Below are 22,219 nucleotides of genomic sequence, written 5' to 3'. Positions count from 1 at the left end.
GGTGGTGTATGAATCCATAAGAGATTATGCTGATGTTTGATTCTACTGGTTATTAGGCATTTACAAATCCTGACAGTTCGTTGCACAGACTAACTTTAGGTCAGCACATTTAACATCAATCATCACCTCATTTGATCTTTATAACTATGCAGCAGATTTCTTATGCAAGACTATGTAAGACCATTTACCGTCATCATAGTTATTAACTTGCCAAAGGACTAATTCCTTTCCCATCCTGCTTTTTTCCAGAACCAATGAAAATTATTCAAAACCATTCCGTATTTGACTAAGAATAATTCCCTTGATTTTAGTTCAATCATCATTGAATCTGTTGACTTTCATGTCCACATAAAGTTAGATCAACAGCTTTGGGGGATTAAAAAAACACTATCAAAAGGCAATGAAAATATTAGTCACCTTTTTGAGCTTATTGGGTATGAATTTTATTGAAAACTACACTCATCTTTTGTGAATCACTAACATGGCCTACATAAATACTTGATGATAACATGCTGTATTAAATATGCAAATTAAAAGTGTGTTGACATTTTAGGCACAATCTTAGTTTCACCACAGTGTGGAAACAGGCCCTTCAGCCCAACCAGTCCACACCGACCCTCCGAAGAGTAACCCACCCAGAACCATTTCCCTCTGACTAAGGAACCTAACGCTATGGGCAATTTAGCATGGTCAATTCACTTGACGGGTCTCTGGCGCTGAGAGACAGCAGTGCTAACCACTGAGCCACCATGCCACCCATTCGTACATCTTGGCATAGCAAAGGTGCCACTGGTGTTTAAGTTAGAACACTGAGCATGAGGAATACACTGTCTTCTTACTGTAATGCTGTGATAGGGTTAACATAGAAAACAAGAGGAGTAGGCCCTTTAAGCCTGCTCCACCATTCAACATGATCACAGCTGATCATCCAAACTCAGTATCCTGTTTCTATGTTTCACACATACACGTTGATCCATTTAGCCCCAAGAACTATATCTAACTGCTTCTTGAAAACAATGTTTTGGCCTCAACCAAATTTCTATGGTGAATTTCACAGGCTGATTACATAAAGAAATTTCTCCTCATCTCGATCCTAAATGCTACCCTGAAATAACTCTAATCCCGTCACCAAGTCTGTTTTTTTTAAACATGTGGAGAGTCCTTGACACTGATCCAGTTTCCTCAGAGCCAGCTCTCAGTGAACAGAACCTCGGACACTCCTTTTTCTTTTTTAAAACCCCCACACTACCGCCTAACTGCGGTTGTGCTTATTTTTTTCCCAGTAGTGTGTGTGTGTGTGTGTGTGTGTGTGTGTGTGTGTGTGTGTGTGTGTGTGAGTGAGAGAGAGTGAGAGAGAGAGAGAGAGAGAGAGAGAGAGAGACAGACACAATGCACAAATATTATTCAATTTCCACCACCAGGAAGATAGGAAAACACCCGGATGGACACTCCTTTTTCTATCTGTCCGCCAGGGATCCCTGACTGGATCAGATTAACAGGCCCAATCAGCGACTTCATTCTATGAGGTCCACCTAGCTCACCTCATTGCAATCACTACATTCCCTGTATCTTTAAACTGTAAGTCAGGTTCTCAGTCAGCAGCAATATCCTTCCTATATTTACCTCGTTTAGTCTGGTTAGAGTTTTATAGATTTCAGAGATCGCTCTCATTCTTTTAAACTCTACTGACTATAGTCATACCTGATCCAGTCCATATGTTAGAGCTGCCATTCCAGGAATCAGTCTGGTAAATCTTCATTTCACTCCCTCTGTAGCCAGTACATCCTTCCTCAGAGGAGAGCAAAACTGCACACAATACTTCACATGTGGTCTCATAAACACCCTTTAAAATTGCAGTAAGACATCCCTACTCTTGTACTCGAATCCTCTCATTATGAAGGTCAACATACCATTTGCCTTCTTCACCACCTGCTGCTCCTGTGCACTTACTTTTAGTGACTGGTATCCAAGGACAGCCAGTCACTAAAAGGTCTCTGTGCACCTCCATCTTTCCCAATCTAATCGCCATTCAAATAATGATCTGCCTTCCTGATTTTGCCACAAAAATGGTTAACCTCACATTTAGCCACATTATACTTCATCTGCCATGCATTTGCCCACTCACTCAACTTGTGAATTGAATTGAATTTATTGTCACGTGTACCAAGGCACAGTGAAAAGCTTTGTCTTGTGAGCAATACCGGCAGATCACAGAGTTAAGTAGCATGGAGAAGGTGAACAGCAGCAAAACCAAAAACACAGGTACAGGCAAATGTTAAGAGTTTGCTGGTCCATTCAACATTCTAATAATCATAGGTTAGATTTGGTTTCGAAACATCTGGTGCGTGCGTTCAGGCTTCTGTACCTTCTCACAGTGAAGCATCTCTACGTCCTCCTCACAGCACACCCTCCCATACAGTTGTGTGTTGTCTGGAAACATTACACGTCTAAATCATGAATATATATTTTGATTAGCAGGAGTCCATGCACTGATCCTTGCAGTACCACACTAGTCCACTGCCTGCCACTTGGAAAAAAAGAGCCATTTAATACTGCTGTTTCCAGTCTGCCAACCAAATTCCCTATCCATGTCAGTATATTACCCAGAATCCCATGTGCTTTAATTTTACATTGTAATCTCTTAACTAAGCCTTCCGTAAGTCCAAGTAAACACTATCAGTTAGCTCCCTCTGATCAACTCTACCAGACGTATCCTCAAAAAAACTCCAGTAGATTTGTCAAGCAGGACTTCCCTTTCGTAAATGCGGATTCTGTTTGACCCTTTCACTGTTTTCAAAGTGCTCAGGTGTTAAATCTTTTGTCATAGATTGTAACATCTTCCTCATATCTGATTTCAGGCTACCCACTCTAGATGCCTGGTTTTCTGTCTTCCTCCCTTCATAAATAGAGATGATACAGTAGCTACCCTTTAATCCATAGGAACTGTTCTAGAGTCTGTAAACTCTTGAAAAATGACCATCATTGCATCCAATTTCTAGGACCAGACATAGACTAGTCAGGCTCTGAGGATTTGTCAGTCTTTAATTCTATCAATTTCCCCGACATCCCATCTCTGCACTAACTATGATCTACTTCAGATCCTCCCTCTCACCGCACCACGTGTTCCCCAACATTTATAGTCTCCTTTGTGACGGAAGAACCAAAATACATATTTAATTTGTCTGCCATCTCTTTGTGACCCATGAAAACCTCTCCAATTTCTGACTGTAAAGGACCTACATTTGTCTTTTTCTCATCACCCACCTTTGGAAGCTTTCAGAATCAGTTTGTCTGTTCTGCCCAACCTCACACTTGATTTTCCTCCTCCCAATCAATACTTTTGTCCTCTTCGACTGAAATCTAAACTGTTCTCAAAATTTCAGATCTGTTGGGGTTTTTTTTTAAGTCAAATTTGTCTGCCTTTTCCTTGGATCTTACACTATTCCTATTTTCCCTTGTTAGCCATGGTCAGGCCATCTTTCCCATTTTTGTTGGGTGTCAGACAGGAATGAATAATTATTACAGTTGCTCCAATGCACATTTTTACTATTGCCTGTCCACCGCTATCCTTCTGAAGTAACGTTCCTCAATTGATCATAGCCAAGGATAATTGGATTTTAAAGCAAACCGACTAATGGCTATGCAGAATGTGATAATCTTTCTGGAACTTGGTTACTATTGAGAATCAGGAAGCATTTATAACTTGCCCTGGAGATTAAATAAGCAGCATAAAAGTTCATGTCAGAGAGCACAAAACATGCTACATGAACTGGCCCATTATCACTTTATTTCTTATGTTCTCAGTTTTTGCTAACAAACACAGCAACTGTTTTAGTGTACGTGGCAGAAGTGGCCTGCCACAATAATTTGAACTAGGCTAATTTCACTCCATTCCAATGTATTTCACACAGTGAAAAGACCTCGATACAATGTACTTACATTGATGATGGCATCTGTCTGAATGTAATCCATATCTGAATCTCTGAGACCCAGCTCTCGTCCATCCCGTTGAGCAGAGCTGACAATTCCAGTTGTTACGGTATTTTGCAAAGCAAAAGGGCTCCCAATAGCAACTACAAATTCTCCTGGCCTGAGGTCGACAGACTGACCTAGAGATAGTACTGGTAGCTTTCTCTGCAAAATATTAAATTAAAGCTCAGAATGCAATCTTACCAAATAGCATCTGGTTTGTCAGTGTGACACAGAAGTAGCCTTTTCTATGCAAAGTTGTACTAACAGTCTGGATATCATAATGGCATTTCACTCCTTATGACAGAGACAATTACATTTTAACCTTACTACATTGGTTTTGAAGCAGTCTGGGAGTTCAAGTGAGTGAAACTTGCTGAAATGCAAGGTCTTTCTTTTTTGTGACACCACAAAATATTTTGCAGCTTTAATATGCACAGCATATTTATAGGTTTAAATATCTAACTGTGCTCCAACCTAAACACAAAGTAATGTGACAGGGTACTTGATTCCAGTTGTGAGGAATGCATTTGTAATTTACACAGACCAGATCATTGTAAACTCACTTTCTCACTTGTGGAATAATGCTGAAATTCTACTAACATTTATCTATATCCTTAGCTGCATTTTGGTTGTGCACAACTAATATTTATTTCAGCTTGTAAAATAAGAGTTGATTTTGTTTGCCATTGTCTATCCTAGTTAGAGAAGGAAACACTTTACTGAATTGGCTGGCTGAATTTAAGACTCCAAAAGAAACTTTCTCCAAGTTTTCACATGTTGCAATGTTTTGCAGTTAAAGTTATCCCAATATTGGAACAATGGAAATATGGACATGTGGACATTGAGGACACCAATACTGGTGTTAATTGATCTCATGAAATAATTCAAGGCCAGCTTATTCACATGGTATCACTGAATTTCTGGTGATTATCTTGAAGCTAATTGTGGCAGCAACAGAACCATGTTATCGAAATGGTAACCTTGCTTTGTAGGTCCCACTGCCATGTGTGCTTCCACAGACACTCACTCGTTTGGCCGAACTGGTCCTCACCCTTAACAATTTCTCCTTCGAATCCTCCCACTTCCTCCAGACCAAAAGGAGTAGCCATGGGCACAAGTATGGGCCCCAGCTATGCCTGTCTCTTTGTTGGCTACGTAGAACAGTTGATCTTCCGTAATTACACCGGCACCACTCCCCACCTCTTCCTCCGCTACATTGATGACTGCATTGGCGCCACCTCGGGCTCCCGCCAGGAGGTTGAGCAATTCATCAACTTCAACACATTCCACCCGGACTTTAAATTTACCTGGACCATCTCTGACACCTCCCTCCCCTTCCTGGACCTCGCCATCTCCAGTGACGACCGACTTGACACTGACATTTTTTTTTTTTTTACAAACCCACCGACTCCCACAGCTACCTGGATTACACCTCTTCCCATCCTACCTTTTGCAAAAAATGCCATCCCATATTCCCAATTCCTCCGCCTCCACCGTATCTGCTCCCAGGAGGACCAGTTCCACCATAGAACACACCAGATGGCCTCCTTCTTTAGAGACCACAATTTCCCTTCCCACGTGGTTAAAGATGCCCTCCAACGCATCTCGTCCACATCCCGCACCTCCGTCCTCAGACCCCATCCCTCCAACCGTAACAAGGACAGAACGCCCCTGATGCTCACCTTCCACCCTTCCAACCTTCGCATAAATCAAATCATCCGCCGACATTTCCGCCACCTCCAAAAAGACCCCACCACCAGGGATATATTTCTCTCTCCATCCCTTTCCGCCTTCCGCAAAGACCGTTGCCTCCGTGACTACCTGGTCAGGTACACGCCCCCCCCCCCCCCTACAACCCATCCTCCCACCTTCCCCTGCCACCGCAGGAACTGTAAAACCTGCACCCACACCTCCTCCCTCACCTCTATCCAAGGCCCTAAAAGAGCCTTCCACATCCAAAGTTTTACCTGCACATCCACTAATATCATTTATTGTATCCGTTGCTCCCAATGCGTTCTCCTCTACATTGGGGAGACTGGACGCCTCCTAGCAGAGCGCTTTAGGGAACATCTCCGAGACACCCGCACCAATCAACCACACTGCCCTCTGGCCCAACATTTCAACTTCCCCACCCACTCTGCCGAGGACATGGAGGTCCTGGGCCTCCTTCACCGCCGCTCCCTCACCACCAGATGCCTGGAGGAAGAACGCCTCATCTTCCGCCTCGGAATACTTCAACCCCAGGGCATCAATGTGGACTTCAACAGTTTCCTCACTTCCCCTTCCCCCACCTCACCCTAGTTCCAAACTTCCAGCTCAGCACTGTCCCCATGACTTGTCCTACCTGCCTATCTCCTTTTCCACCTATCCACTCCACCCTCTCCTCCTTGACCTATCATCTTCATCCTGTCCCCCACTCACCTATTGTACTCTATGTTACTTTCTCCCCCCCCACACCCCCACCCCCACCCCCACCAGCTTTTCTCTCCATGCTTCAGGCTCTCTGCCTTTATTCCTGATGAAGGACTTTTGCCCGAAACGTCGATTTCGCTGCTCCTTGGATGCTGCCTGAACTGCTGTGCTCTTCCAGCACCATTAATCCAGAATCTGGTTTTCAGCATCTGCAGTCATTGTTTTTACCTTGCTGCAGAAATTAGCCTCTCCCTTTTGAAATACCCTTCAAATACAGCCGCAGTAGAGCTAACAAAAAGAGTGCTGCTTTGCCTATAAAAATGTTCCTGTGATCAGCTGAGTAAGAAACGTTTCAAGTCTAAGGTGATATTTCAAGATATGTACATTTACACATTTTTACACCCTGAATAGCTCTCGCACATGCCCAGTTCCCTGACCTTCAGTGACACTAATAGTTTCATGTAGCAGGATGTTGTGTAACTTTTCATTGAATGCACAACAGGTCTCAGCTATTTGTGTTTAGATCACCATATACGATAAATGTGCTAAGCAAAGCAATACTCGCTCCTTAGACGTCAATATTTTCTAAACAGGAAGAGGCTTCAGAAATCTGAAGCTCAAAGGGAGTTGGGAGTCCTAGTTCAGGATTCTCTTAAGGTTAACATGCAGGTCCAGGTAGCAGTTAAGACGACAAATGCAATGTTAGCATTCATTTCAAGAGGGCTAGAATACAAGAGCTGATGTGTTCTGCTGAGGTTGCATAATTCTCTGGTCAGATTGCATTTGGAATATTGTGAGCGGTTCTGGGCCCCATATCTAAAGGAGGATGTATTGGATTTGGAGGAGTTCCACAGGAGTGCTATAAGAATGATCCTTTTAATGAAGGGCTTATCATAAGAGAAGTCATTGAGGATTCAGGGTCTGCACTCGATAGAGTTTAGAAGAACAAGGGAGGATCTCATTGTAACTTACAGAATATGGAGAGGCCTGGATAGAGTGGATGTGGAGGACATTTTTTCATTAGGAGAGACAAGGAGATGAGGGCACAACCTCAGCGTGAAGGGATGATCCTTTAGAACAGAGAACAGGAGGAATTCCTTCAGCCAGAGGAAGCCAAATCCATGGAACTCATTGCCGGGGGCTGTGGGGCAAAGTCTGAGTGCATTTAAGTCAGAGACACAGATAGGTTCTTGATTAGTAAGGGGATTTCAGGTTATGGGAAGAGGGCAGGAAAATACGGCTGAGAAACATTTCAGCCATGATCAAAGGGTAGAACAGACTTGATGGGCCAAATGGCCTAATTCTGTTATAGTGTACTCAGAACTGATAAATTTGGCAATCGACACCTTTCTATAATGGTAGATTTTACTTTGGAATTGGATGTCTTGCTGTTTAGGCAATGGACCCGAGATTAGTCTTACAAGCCAGGGCAAAGCAAGGCGCAACAATTCAGCAATCGGTTTTACATCCCACTCTATTCATTTTGACACAGTAGTCGTTAGAAAACCAAAAAAAAAAAAATCAGGAGGAGTTTGCCCAAAACATCTGGATGCTGCTTGACCTGCTGTGCTTTTCCAGCACCACACTCTCAGCTCTAATCTCCAGCATCTGCAGTCCTCACTTTCCCCTGGAAGAAACAAACTGTCGATTTGCTACTACTTATTGCATGCGACCACCAGAAAGCAATTTCATCCCTACTGGTTTTATTCTTTATGTGTTCTGACCGAATACAACATATCAGAACAAAGGCCCTTTCTCACAGGTAACTGTGTTAGTCTTATCTTCTGTAAGTCTATCAGTACTCGTTAGCAAAGAAATCGGGAATAGGAAGATGGTTGGCATGGGAAATGAACAAATCATGCTGAAGCAATGGGAATTTGTTGAGGAGAGTGATTTTCTCAAGTGTTTAGTTAATATATTTCAAGGATCAGAGCAGACTCTGTACTGGCCTGGTTTTGGATCTGACCTGCAAGGAATTGACAGTGTCATTTAGTGCACACTGATTTTTTTTTTTTAAAATGTAAATTCTTCAGTATTGGCACTCTGAATAAGAACAACGTATGTCAAAGAAAATTGAAAAAAGTTAAATGGTAGAAAATGTAATTCTTGGCTTTTTACATTAACCAAAAAATGTATGAGATTTCACTTACCTTAGAATTAATCTTTATTGTTGCTATGTCTGACTTCTTGTCAATATCTTTTATTGTTGCTTCATAGTTTTTTCCATCATGAACTTGCACCTTTAACTGTTGCTGACCTGACATTATAGTGTTGCTGGACACTACAACATGAGCATTCGTCACAATTAGCCCACTATCTGATATTATAAAGCCAGAGCCACTAGACAATGGGACATTTCTTCTCAATAGAGGATGCCTGTATTGGAGGAGAAAAATTGAAATAAGGATGACAGATTCTCTACACACTTCAGAGTGCAAAATAAACTTTCTTCATTTCCAATGACGTCTGTGTTCTTAGGAACATTTTAACTGAGTAGATTAGATTCCCTACAGTGTGGAAACAGGCCCTTCGGCCCAACAAGTCCATACCGACCCTCTGATTAACCCATCCAGACCCATTTCCCTCTGACTAATGCAACTAACACTATGGGCAATTTAGCATGGCCAAGTCACCTGACCTGCACATCACTGGACTGTGGGAGGAAACTGGAGCACCTGGAAAAAGCCCATGCAGACACGGGGAGAATGTGCAAACGACAGACAGTCACCTGAGGCTGGAATTGAACCTGGGACTCTGGTGCTGTGAGGGAGCAGTGCTAACCACTGAGCCACCGTGCCGCCCCAACTGATTAGAAAAATAACTGCAGAAGAATACATTCATTTTCCACAGTGACCATATATTTTATTATTTAAAAATTGTATGTTACCACAATTATAATCTCAAAGAAGATAGGTATTATCACTGACGCTTCTATCCTGCTGTGGTGATCTTGCATAACCTTTCACTCGCTGTGACAGCCAAAATGACAATTGTTAAGCAGTAAAATTAAAATTCATGTTGGTAACAGAATAAACAAACTGTACTAAACAGCTGATTGATGGAGCTCACTGAAACAAAGCAAAAATCCTTAAGAGTGAAAACTAGCTGAGAGTAACTCCATGTGCACAGCTTACTTCAAGGGCTCCTGGAATAAACTATTAACTCATCGGTTACAGCACAAATTGAACTGTCACAATGTTAGTTTTTTAAACAATTATTCTCAGTCAGTCAGTGCCCACCGTCACTATAGAGCTGTTGCAAAAATAACTGATAGCCATTTGCAAAGATTGGTGCAAAACAGTATCGTTGAGCTTCGAGAAACTGGAAATAAATGGTTTCGGTAGTCAATAATTTCTGGCACTTTATAATGAAGGGAAACCCCAAACCCACTCAAAACAAGGTCAGTAGCCTAGTTAAATTATTGAGGAAATGATCCAGAAAATGAGAGCTCAAATTCCAAAACAATTGTTCAAGAATTTTAATTCAGTTTTAAAGCTCTGAAATAAAGTGATGGCATCCAGAGAGATAAGTATGAAACTACTGGATGGTTATTATAAAAAAACCAACTGACTCAATTAAGTTCTTTAAGCCAGTAAGCCCATGTTTATTCTTGACTCTTGTACCACATCAACAGGGTACACTAGTAGTTCAAGTTGATCATTATCACATTCTCAGAACAAACTAGAGACTGCAAAGAATATTTGTGGGCAATGTCCATGTTTCAAGTAAGATGTTTTAAAATTAAATGAATCCATGCATGCTATATAGTGTCTTACATTTGTAGTACTCCACCTGCATCATTATGGTCAGACTTACCTCAAAAATAGCTCTATGTGAACGACTGCAGGAGCAATTTTCTCCACCACATCAGCTATAAAATTAAATTTATATCGCGGGCTGTTTGGATGTGAATGACCTATACTACGCAGAAGAAATTATGCATATTATTTATAAAATTTGTAACAGTTAAAATTTGATACAATCATATAAACAAAGTCAGAGAACTGAATTCAATAATTTTAAAGTATTCTCAAATATACTTTTCAAACTTTCAGAAAATATCACCATAAGAGAGTGTAAAAGACCAACATTAACTATTGATATAGTAACAAATCATCTGAGTTACTGTCTATTTATCTAACAAACTATTCTGGTATAATATATCATTGACAAAAATATGTCAAGGGGCATAAAACAGTTCATGGTAACAGTGATCCAAGTATAATTCTGGATAACCACCATGATTAAAGGACATAAGTACATTGGTAAACCTCAAGAATGATCAAAATCTAGAAAAAAAAAATTTTTTCCACGGACTAGTGGGTGTGTGGAACATACTATAGGAGTAATGGTTAGAATGGCAATTATCTTATTTTTAAAAATCCCAACAAAGCTCTGGTTTAGAATTAGGATTGGAGGTTTAAAGGATAAGTACAGCCACAGATAATCAAATATGTTACACTGCCATGTCTGCAAAACAACTGGTGGCACGGAAATGTCATCCTTGTACTAGAAATGGTTGGCGTTGATTACAGGTCGGAATGTTAAATGGATGTCTTCAAATTTCACTTGGTTCACCTTCAGAAAGTGGTCAAACATGGCAGAGAACTGTTATCTGTTAAGTTTAATTAGCAGAGGTTATGCTACTTAATGTATGTGCATAAATTGTCTTTGTGTACTTCTTATAAATGCTCCATAAAGAAATTATGAAAATTCAACCTTTATATTAAATTAAACCATTTTTGCCAAGTTTATTAAATCAGATTTGTCTGTCCTTTGTCATATCCCTCAAGAGATCTTATACAGATGTCATCGTGTCAATGTAACAGGAGGCCTTTCAGTTCAAAGTCTATGCCAACTCTAATGCATTTGAAGCAGTCCCATTGATTCTTCTATTCTTATAGTCTGCAGGTTTAAGTTTCCATTCAACTTTTGAAACCACCAATCATCTCTATTTCTATTACTTTCCAAGGTAGCAGATTCCAGGTCATTACCATTCACCTCATAGGTGAAGTTTTTTTTCCTTCATATCCCCACTGTATTTATCATCCAGAAGTTTGCATATGTCCCCTTAGTGCTTGTACCATAAGCTAAATGAACAGCTTGTCTTTCTCTACATATCTACGCCTTTCACAGTCTGGCACACCTCTGCCAATCTCCCCTTTGCTCTAAGGAAAACAACTAGCTTCTCCCAACGAGCACAGCGAAGGTCCCTTGATCCTTGAAACACCCTCTAAAGGGCCATCACACGACAGGATCAGTCACAACTGAAATTCGCATCGTTTTTGAAGAAAACTGGAAGTCAGAACTGTAACTCCTGGATGATTCACACCTTTCTGAAAGTTAACACATTGAAATGAAAGGTTGTTTTTCCAAGTCAAATACTCCACAGACAACAAGCCGATTGTGAGATACACAGATACGACCTTTCTCTATGGCTGCTTCTGAGCAGCAAAACCATGGCACAACACAAAAATGGATTTGGAAGGAAAAACTTGAAAACACTCTCTCTGCCTGCCTGAAATTATCAAATGATTAGTTTTTTTTTTAAGAAAAAAAGCACTTGAAAACAATGCCCCTTCACTGAGAGATCCAAGATCTCTGCAAATGTCACTCATCAAGAAAAGAAAACAGGCCGACTAAACCACTGGGACTCAGTTTTCCCACAACTCAAAGACTCTTTTAAAAAAATACATTAGCCATGACTGCCTGCCTGTTCTTGCCCAAATGGACACCCCCCCCCCCCCCCCCCCCCACCACCACCATTTTCTCTGTTATGTGTGTATGTTGGATTTGGTATCTTCCTTATTTTTGAAGGAAGTAATAAAAAATCCACTCTCACGCAAGAAAACCTTGGAATCAGCTTTGCTTCATTTGGTTAAACTTGATCAACAAGAAGGAGAAAAGGAGAGATAGCTTTGTGCTATAAAGGAAGTTAAAATATTTGTTGTGACTGACTTGGGCCGGGGAGGGGGGAGGGGGAGGGGGTTTTAAAGAGAGAAGACCCAATCACCCCTCAATTCCTACACTGAGCCACTGGTCACAGCACATAATGAGCACCATTTCCTACCAGCCTCTAACCTGAAGGACCATTTACCATCATTCTTTTATTTCTGTCCTGAAGCCCTTTTTTCCTACATTGACACTGACCCTCCTACTCCATCAGCTTCAATTTTGGTCTTCTCCCTAAAACAAATCACCCAATGTTCTGTTACAGTTGCTGTTATCAAATCTTGGTTCCACTTTCTCCTGGCTCAATCCTCTAAGAGGCTGGTGCTAGCCTCTTTCCAATTTTCAAGTTCTACTTTAGACCATCCTTTGTTCTGCTCCATAACTGAACTAAACCTTATGATTTGTATTGGATTTTATTCAAAACATTCCCCAAGAGAGACTTGGTCCGCCTGGCACACCTCATTCTCAGCAGATTTAGCAGTTCTTCCTCTTTCATTGGACCAAGAACATACTGGTAAAGGTAGTTATGAACACTTCATTATCCCAAACTAGTTTGTTAAAGACCCAAAATCTTTTTTTTTTACATAGCCCTAAATTTGTTACAGATTTGCTCTTTTATTTCTTCCATACTATAGAATAATCTCAGTAACATGATCATTCTTTTCCTGTTTCTCAACTGTAGCCAAATAGATGTTGTCTTTGACCCAGAAGACATGCTTTTTCTAATACTACAATATGTCAAAGGCCTTTTCCTTTATAATATTTTAGATTTTATGTTTTGGTAGACCCCTCCTTTGATCCATGATGTTATCTGTAGAAGCCACAGAGAAGTGTGTATTTGGACATTGTTTTTATTTCTTTAAAAATTGTAAAGTGCTGGAAAAACTCAACAGGTCTGGCAGCATCTGCAGAGAGAGAAACAGAGTAATCAAGTTCACTGTGACTCTTCTTTAAAAGTCCAGAGTTTTTAAAAAGAGTTTCGAGTCAGATTTCAAACTAGTGGCATATGAGTGCTGTGATATTTTTGCAAAGGGGTTAAATATTAAGTCAGCCTTTCCAGAAGCATGACTTTGAGGCCAGTGTGTAATAGAGAGCAGGTGGCTGTAAGACCCTCAGGAGTATCAATAAATGTTTATTAATATAGTGGGAATTTATGACAAGAGAGAGAGAAAATCTAAGTTATTAGCTGGAGCAGAATTTAACATTTGCAGTTCAAAAGAAAAACAGATTAATAAACGGTTGGGTTCAGTTAAAGTGAAACTTGACTAGATTTAGGCGATTGTTCAGAGTAATTAGGAAATAAGTTACTTTAGTTAACAGTTTGGGTTGTGAAGCATTCGGATGAGGAGTGATTGGTTAGAACTCTGCAGTTAAAAATCTGAGAAAGTCTAAGCTCTCAGTTGTGAATAGTCAAGGTAAAGGCCTCACGGCTCACAGGACAGGTACTGAGAAGCAGCAGTAGAGTCAAATCTACAGATCAGTCAGGCGAGGAAAAGTACTCTGGATTTTGGTTAGCTGTAATGTGATAGTGTTAGGGCGTTCATAAGACTACTTACTTTACAGTGTGTTTTGAAATCTTTCAAATGGTAATTGTTTTTAGATAACATGAGTTTAATTGATTTTATTCTGTGTAATACATGCGTATTAATGTTAAAATCGAACCTGCAGCCTAGTGTGCTTACATTTCTGTGAAAAACATTGTGTTAACTTTTTCAAAAAAAATCTATCCAGCCAAATTTCATTCTGGGTTCTGACATGACCCACAGTAACATCAGCTGGGATCATAACAACATACTATCTAAAACCATAGAGTAGCAGATCAGATTGCTAACGCATTTGAAAAGGGCTTGTCAGTAAGTCCAGGTATCTCCTCCTTAAAGATGACATTTATTTGCACAAAGCATAGAAGGTGTAAAGTTAACTCAAGAAAATGAGTGTCTTTTCCAACAGATACTGAATGGAGATGATAACCAACAGAAACATTTATTAAAATTTAAAATTAATACAATGATGCCAGCCCAGCAAAAATTAAAAACCACATTATGCATTCTACTGGTCAGCATAAGAGCAGGACCAAAAGACATAACTGCATCATGGCATGACGACAGCAAATGTTTTAGTAGCACATTTTAAAAGCTGTCATTTGTTCAAAAGGTCAAACAGAAAACTGCTGGCAGACGATGCTTTCTATACTGAAATATTGAACTCCAAAGCAGCAATAACCCCATTTAATGGTTAGAGACATTTCGCACAGCGACTCTAGTCTATGCAAATTCTCCATACTCTTCGGTATCCAAATATTTTTATATCTACTACTTATAAAGTGGACTACAAAATTATGATTAATTTAATAGCTTTGCACATCATGATGTTAAATATAAAAAGCAAGAAAATAACACTGGATGTGTATTTTAGTTAGGCTACAATTACGTATAGATTAGATTACTTAGTGTGGAAACAGGCCCTTCGGCCCAACAAGTCCACACCGACCCTCCGAAGAGCAACCCACCCAGACCCATTCCCCTACACCTAAAACTACGGGCAATTTTAGCATGGCCGATTCACCTAACCTGCACATTTTTGGACTGTGGGAGGAAACCCATGCAGACATGGGAAGAATATGCAAACTCTATACAGACAGTTGCCTGAGGCGGGAATTGAACCTGGGTCTCTGGCGCTGTGAGGCAGCACTGTGCCACTGTGCCACCGTGCCATCCCTAATGTATCCCTAAAGTATAGTATAATGTACCCCTAAATTCTAATCACCTCTGCACAGAAGACAATGATGGCAACGCAAAGGATATAGTGAAAATTAATGAGAATAAATATCAGAAAAACTATACATATGAAGAAAGATTTGTTTTTTTTTACTTGCACTAAATGAGTGGACAATATCAGGCTATCATTAAGGAAGGTAAAAAGGCAGAGCCTAGTGGGACCCTCATTTGCTGGCGCACACAGGTATGTTTTTCAGTAGGGATTATTGGTTTTCTGCCACAATCATTGACCTCTCTCCAACTTAGTGATCCTAAGTTCAACTGCTCCCCATAGAGATCCATATGCATTAGCCACTAGGTCATCAGAGGAATATTATTTACTAAAAGTAACAATTAAAACTTGACTATTCCTGGCCTCAAGTTTCATTTTAAAAAAATACTATTTTTGATGTTTCTATGATTTGTTTTTTTAAAAAAAGATGGCTTGGCCAACTTGAAGAATTTGGTTCTATCATTCCAAGAAGATTACTCAAACATTACTGCTCTTACTTAAAACTCAATGGTACATTTTATGTTTTTCATCTTTGTATAGATTATGTTATGGCTTCCTGAAGTCATTTTCTAGTTAGTGTATATGATTTTAAAGGTTTTTATGAGCAAAAGCCTTAAGGTATATGAATAGTTTAGTTATAAGTCATAATGAAAATACTTTATATGTGATTTTTTTTTCCTCAAGTCATTTGTTCATAAGATATTTGTGCTTCATTCTATGGACAGATATAAATGATTCTTGTGAATTGTTGGGGTTTGTTCAAGACTGGTCATTTTACATTAGCTTCTTGAAAGGGAATTGTTGTGTCCCTCCAAACCACGCACCATCCTGATTTGGAATTATGTCACCATTCCTTCATAGTCAGGAGGCAAATTTTGAAATTGCTTTCTTTACAGCACTCTGGGTACAGATACACTTTATGGACTGTAGTAGCTCAAGATGGCAGCTCTGTCAATCCTTGAAGGGCATTTAAGATAGGTAATAAGTAATTGCCGTGACACCAATTCTTCCGATCTCATAAGTAGATGAAACAAAAGGAAGTGTTACGATTCCATTACAGTGGGAATAGTCAGCAGGGTACTTTTTGATTGTAGATGCCAATGCCAGGGCTCCAAAATGAGGAATATAATCAGCATTATTGAGTGAAGGCCTTATTTAATATAAACAACTCTAGGCCATGATACAAATGCTTCATTTCTAAAAAAAAAAAGGTGTATTGTAATAATCTGCAAAACAAACAAATTGAGGTCAATTCAGAAATATTACACTCTTAGAGCCCACCAATTGTAAGAAATGTAATGACTTTGAAGAAATTTTATTTTAATCCCTTCCTGGGATATCAGTATCAGTGGAAACACCAAATATTTTTTGCACATTCCAATTGCTTTTGAGAAGGTGCTGCTGAGCTGCCCTCTTGAACTACTGTGATGCACACAATATAGATTCACCTATTCCACATTTTTGACCCAGCTACTGTGAAGCAGCATTGATGGAGGTCCAAGTCAGGATATTGTGTGAGCAGTGCCTGAATTGCTGACTGGATAATTACAGTCAACCCTGAGATTAATAGATACAAGTGTAGTGGAGCTCCATTTGAAGGACCCAAGACAGATTGGACCTTTACTTGTCATCGGTGATGTTTTACCTGCTTTTCCTTCTGGTTAATTTACAATAACCCACTTATATTCAGGTAGCTGTTTCTAACCCCAATCTGACAACTTTGCTCTTTGAAAGTTCAGTGAGAAAAACTTTAACAATTTCCCTACAGGAGATTTTCCTGATGAGTGATAATCTTGATCCTAATCCCTTACTTCTGCAACCTTCTCCAGCCCTACAACCTTCTGAGATAGTCACAAACCTCTAATTCCAACCTGGAGAACTTAACTGGTGGCCATACCTTCAGTTGCCTAGATTCCAAGCTCTAGAATTCTTCTCCTAATCAGAGTCATAGTCATAGAGTCAGAAATGTACAGCATGGAAATAGACCCTTCGGTCCAACTCGTCCATGCCGACCAGATGTCCCAATTCAATCTAGACCCACCTGCCAGAACCCGGCTCATATCCCTCCAAACCCTTCCTATTCATATATCCATCCAGATGCCTTTTAAATGTTGCAATTGTACCAGCCTCCCACCACTTCCTCTGGCAGCTCATTCCAAACATGTACCACCCTCTGTGTGAAAGTTGCCTCTTAAGTCTCTTTTATATCTTTCCCCCCCCTCACCCTAAATCTATGTTCTCTAGTTCTAGACTCCTCCCAGCCCATGGAAAAGACCTTTACTATTTATCTGATCAATGCCCCTCATGCTTTTATAAACCTCTAACGTCACTCCTCAGCCTCCGACGCTCCAGGGAAAACAGCCCCAGCCTATTCAACCCCTCCTTATAGCTCAAATCCTCCAACCCTGGCAACATCCTTGTAAATCTTTTCTAAACCCTTTTGAGTTTCACAACACTCTTCCAATAGGAAGGAGACCAGAATTGCACACAATATTCCAACAGTGGCCTAACCCATGTCCTGTACAGCCACAACATGAGGAAACCCTGGAAGCCAGTCTTCAATACTTCATTTGTTGTAATACATTAAGCGTCAATCTGCAATTTGAGAGGGAGAGATACAGTCGGAAGCGACAGTACTTCTGTTGAATAAAGGGAACTATGGAGCTATGAGGGAGGAGCTGGCCAAAGTTCAATGGTGCAATACCTTAGCAGGGATGACCGTGGAGGAACAATGGCGGATATTTCTGTGTATAATGCAGAAGTTGCAGGATCAGTTCATTCCTAAAAAGGAAGATCGATCCCAGGAGGAGGCATGGGCGGCTGTGGCTGATGAGGGAAGTTAAGAAACATATAAAGTTAAAAGAGAAAAAGTATAACATAGCAAAGATAAGTGGGAAAACTGAGGACTGGGAAGCTTTTAAAGAGCAACAGAGGATTACTAAGAAGGCAATACGCAGAGGAAAAATTAGGTACGAAGGTAAACTGGCCAATAATATAAAGGAAGATAGTAAAAGCTTTTTTAGGTTTGTGCAAGGCAAAAATATGGTTAGGACTAAAAGTGGTCCCTTGAAGACAGAAACAGGGGAATATATTACGGGGAACAAAGAAATGGCAGAAGAGTTGAATTGGTACTTCACACCTGTGTTCACTGGAGAAGACACAAGCAATCTCCGAGGTAACAGTGGCTGAAGGACCTGAACTTATGGGAATTTATATTTGCCAGGATTTGGTGTTGGAGAGACTGTTAGGTCTGAAGGTTGATAAGCCTCCGGGGCCTGATGGTCTACATCCCAGGGTACTGAAGGAGGTGGCTCGGGAAATCGTGGATGCGTTGGTGATTATTTTCCCAGAGTTCGATAGATTCAGGGTCGGTTCCTGAGGATTGGAGGGTGGCTAATGTTATACCATTTTTTAAGAAAGGTGGGAGAGAGAAAGCAGGAAATTATAGACCAGTTAGTCTGACCTCAGTGGTGGGAAAGATGCTGGAGTCTATTATAAAGGATGAAATTACGGCACATCTGGATAGTAGTAACAGGATAGGACAGAGTCAGCATGGATTTATGAAGGGGAAATCATGCTTGATTAATCCTCTTGAATTTTTTGAGGATGTAACTCTGAAGATGGACGAGGGAGATCCAATAGATGTAGTGTACCTGGACTTTCAGAAAGCTTTTGATAAAGTCCCACATAGGAGGTTAGTGAGTAAACTTAGGGCGCTTGGTATTGGGGGCAAAGTACTAGATTGGATTGAAAATTGGTTGGCTGATAGGAAACAAAGGGTAGTGATAAATGGCTCCATTTTGGAATGGCAGGCAGTGACCAGTGGGGTACCGCAGGGATCCGAGCTGGGACCGCAGCTTTTTACAATATATGTTAATGATATAGAAGATGGTATCAGCAATAACATTATCAAATTTGCTGATGATACAAATCTGGGTGGCAGGATGAAATGTGATGAGGATGTTTGGAGATTACAGGGTAGCCTGGACAAGTTAGGTGAGTGGGCAGATGCAGTTTAATGTGAATAAATGTATGGTTATCCACTTTGGTGGCAAGAACAGGAAGGCAGATTACTACCTCAATGGAATCAATTTAGGTAAAAAGGGCAGTACAGAGAGATCTGGGTGTTCTTGTACACCAGTCAATGAAGGCAAGCATGCAGATACAGCAGGTAGTGAAGAAGGCTAATAGCATGCTGGAGAAAGTGAGGTCTGCAGATGCTGGAGATCAGAGCTGAAAATGTGTTGCTGGAAAAGCGCAGCAGGTCAGGCAGCATCCAGGGAACAGGAGAATCGACGTTTCGGGCATAAGCCCTTCTTTAGGAATCTGAAGAAGGGCTTATGCCCGAAACGTCGATTCTCCTGTTCCCTGGATGCTGCCTGACCTGCTGCGCTTTTCCAGCAACACATTTTCAGCTCTAATAGCATGCTGGCCTTCATAACAAGAGTATTTGAGTATAGAAGCAAAGGAGGTGCTTTTGTAGCTGTACAGGGCCCTGGTGAGACCATACCTGGAGTACTTTGTGCAGTTCTGGTCTCCAAATTTGAGGAAAGACATTCTGGCTATTGAGGGAGTGCAGCGTAGGTTCACGAGGTCAATTCCTGGAATGGCAGGATTACCTTACACTGAAAGACTGAAGCGACTGGGCTTGTATACCCTTGAGTTTAGAAGGCTGAGAGGGGATCTGATTGAGACATAAGATTATGAAAGGATTGGACACTCTGGCAGCAGGAAACATGTTTCCGCTGATGGGTGAGTGCCGAACCAGAGGACACAGCTTAAAAATACAGGGTAGACCATTTAGGACAGAGATGAGGAGAAACCTCTTCACCCAGAGAGTGGTGGCTGTGTGAAATGCTCTGCCCCAGAGAGCAGTGGAAGCCCAGCCTCTGGATTCATTTAAGAAAGAGTTGGATAGAGCTCGCAAAGATAGTGGAATCAAGGGTTATGGAGATAAGGCAGGAAGAGGATACTGATTAGAAATGATCAGCCATGATCATAATGAATGGTGGTGCAGGCTCGAAGGGCACCTATTGTCTATTGTAAATCACTGAAACATCTAGTGGCTGTGAAAGATGCTACATAAATTCAGGCCTTTATTTTTAAATTCTCCAATATACTTTCCTCCAAAATCTCACTAAAACAAACACACTGACCAAGTTTGTGCTGCAGAGGATGTGGTAGAGGCTGATACAAATAAAGCATTTGAAAAGCATCTGGATGGGTATATGAATAGGAAGGGTTTGGAGGGATATGGGTCGGGGTGCTGGCAGGTGGGACTAGATCAGGTTGGGATATCAATTGGTGGCCACACCAATTAGAAAACTCAAGCTGGTGGCTGCGAAATAAGGTTTTTAGGTAACTTGTAAAAGTTGCAATAAAGGCCAAGCGTTGCACATTATTAAAAGGACTTGTTTACCTGGTTTACAGGCGCCCTTGTGAACTTGAACGACGGGTGGCAGTCTGAGCTGCAGGGCTCTCCTGCTGACCAACTTGAGCTTGCACACGTTGTCATGGGTGGTGCCGTCGCTGCCGCACACTTTGTGGTTGGATTTGCAGCGGCAGATGCCCGGTCCCCTCGCCAGGCGCTTGCCGAGGACAGACTTGCACTGCATGCCGTCCCCGCAGCCGACATCTCCCGGGAGCCCGCAGCTCTGTCCCTCCCCGGCCGCGCACACCAGGCAGCAGTGACAGGCATCGTGCACATAGCCATTCAGACAGCTCGGGCTAGGGCACTTGGACACATCGCAGCGGCGGGAGCACTGGGGCTGGGGCTGCGGGGAGACTTCAGCATCGGTCAGCCCACCACTGGCTGTCTGCAGCAAGCAGCTCAACACAAGGGCAGCAGCTAAACTCGCCATCGCTGCAGCACAGGGACTAAACTCAGTTCATACACACAATGCAAACTGACCAACTCCAAACAAGCCAATGCTGTTGAGCTCCGAGCGGAAAGGGATTGTTATTCCAAATTAACTTGTATTGCGACCGCCTCAAAATGTATTAAAAGTTTACGGCGTGAAAACTCAACACAAAAAAATTGAATGAAAACCCAAAACACGGTAACTTGAGAACTAAGAAACCGAGTGCCCGAAAAACTTTTCCCCAGTTGGAAATCTGAGCTCAGCAGAATCAAAGCGGAAAATCACCTCTGCAAAGGGACTGAGTGAGAATGATGAGCGAGACTGGAAAGCCAAAGTAATAAAGAAAGCTCCTTGAGTTTTTTTTTCCCCCCCGTGACTCATTACACTCCAGCCAATGTAGAGGTCCCAGCGGCTGCAGTGACCCAACCCACACAGAGAGGATCCACTTGTTGGCGAAGGGTAGGAAAGCTCTTTCTAAACGCTTGAACCTCCCATAATCACAATCCCCACTACAGAAGTCAATTTCAAATGATCAGTGCTTTAAAATAAAACTCTGGCAATTGGAAGCTTATACATACCTGAAGGTAATATGTAATAAGGCACAGCACAAAAAAAAATTAGTGTTGGAAACTGATTTACATTTTCGCAAGCAAATTGACCGGCTTTTGTAGAAATGTGGCTCTAGGGATGTTTAATGCTTGGTTGAATATAAAAACAAATGAACTTCTTCGAGTTCTCTGTCTGAAGGCCAGTGCTTGGCTAAAGTTCACGGAAGGCTGTGAACCCAGATGAAAGGCTGAGCTTTCAACACATCTGGACAAAGTTAAAAATCACACAACACCAGGTTATAGTCCAACAGGTTTATGCAACATAGAAAAGTACAGCACAGAACAGGCCCTTCGGCCCACGATGTTGTGCTGAGATTTAATCCTATAGTAACAACCTATGCACCCCTCAACTCACTGCTATCCATGTGCATGTCCAGCAGTCACTTAAATGTCCCCAATGACTTCACTTCCACCACCTCAACTGGCAACACATTCCATGCATTCACAACTCTCTGCGTAAAGAACCTACCTCTGATGTCTCCTTTATACCTTCCTCCTAATATCTTCAAACTATGACTCCTTGTACCAGTCAATCCTGCCCTGGGGAAAAGTCTCTGGCTATTGACTGTATCTATTCCTCGCATTATTTTTGTACACCTTTATTTGGAAGCACTAGCTTTTGGAGCACTGCTCCTTCGTCAGGTA

General features: G+C 41.3%; 1 protein-coding gene across 1 annotated transcript in view; it reads right to left on the bottom strand.

Annotated features, from left to right (window-relative positions):
- LOC122554151 (serine protease HTRA3) overlaps positions 1–21,238 on the bottom strand; it is a 44,624-nt gene extending 23,386 nt beyond the window's left edge. The window contains exons 1-4 of the mRNA XM_043698729.2: positions 20,525–21,238; positions 10,201–10,300; positions 8,535–8,760; positions 3,940–4,134 (exon numbers count right to left, since the gene is read on the bottom strand). Of these exons, the coding sequence (XP_043554664.2) occupies positions 3,940–4,134; positions 8,535–8,760; positions 10,201–10,300; positions 20,525–20,966 (963 nt within the window). The 5' untranslated portion in view covers positions 20,967–21,238. The remainder of the gene's footprint in view (positions 1–3,939; positions 4,135–8,534; positions 8,761–10,200; positions 10,301–20,524) is intronic.
- Positions 21,239–22,219: the final 981 nt, after the last annotated feature.

The sequence above is a fragment of the Chiloscyllium plagiosum genome, unplaced genomic scaffold (assembly GCF_037043375.1).
Source record: "Chiloscyllium plagiosum isolate Xiang-an unplaced genomic scaffold, Cpla_swu_hap1 HiC_scaffold_1, whole genome shotgun sequence".
Classification (NCBI taxonomy): domain Eukaryota; kingdom Metazoa; phylum Chordata; class Chondrichthyes; order Orectolobiformes; family Hemiscylliidae; genus Chiloscyllium; species Chiloscyllium plagiosum.
This window is presented reverse-complemented; position numbering and strand designations above follow the sequence as displayed.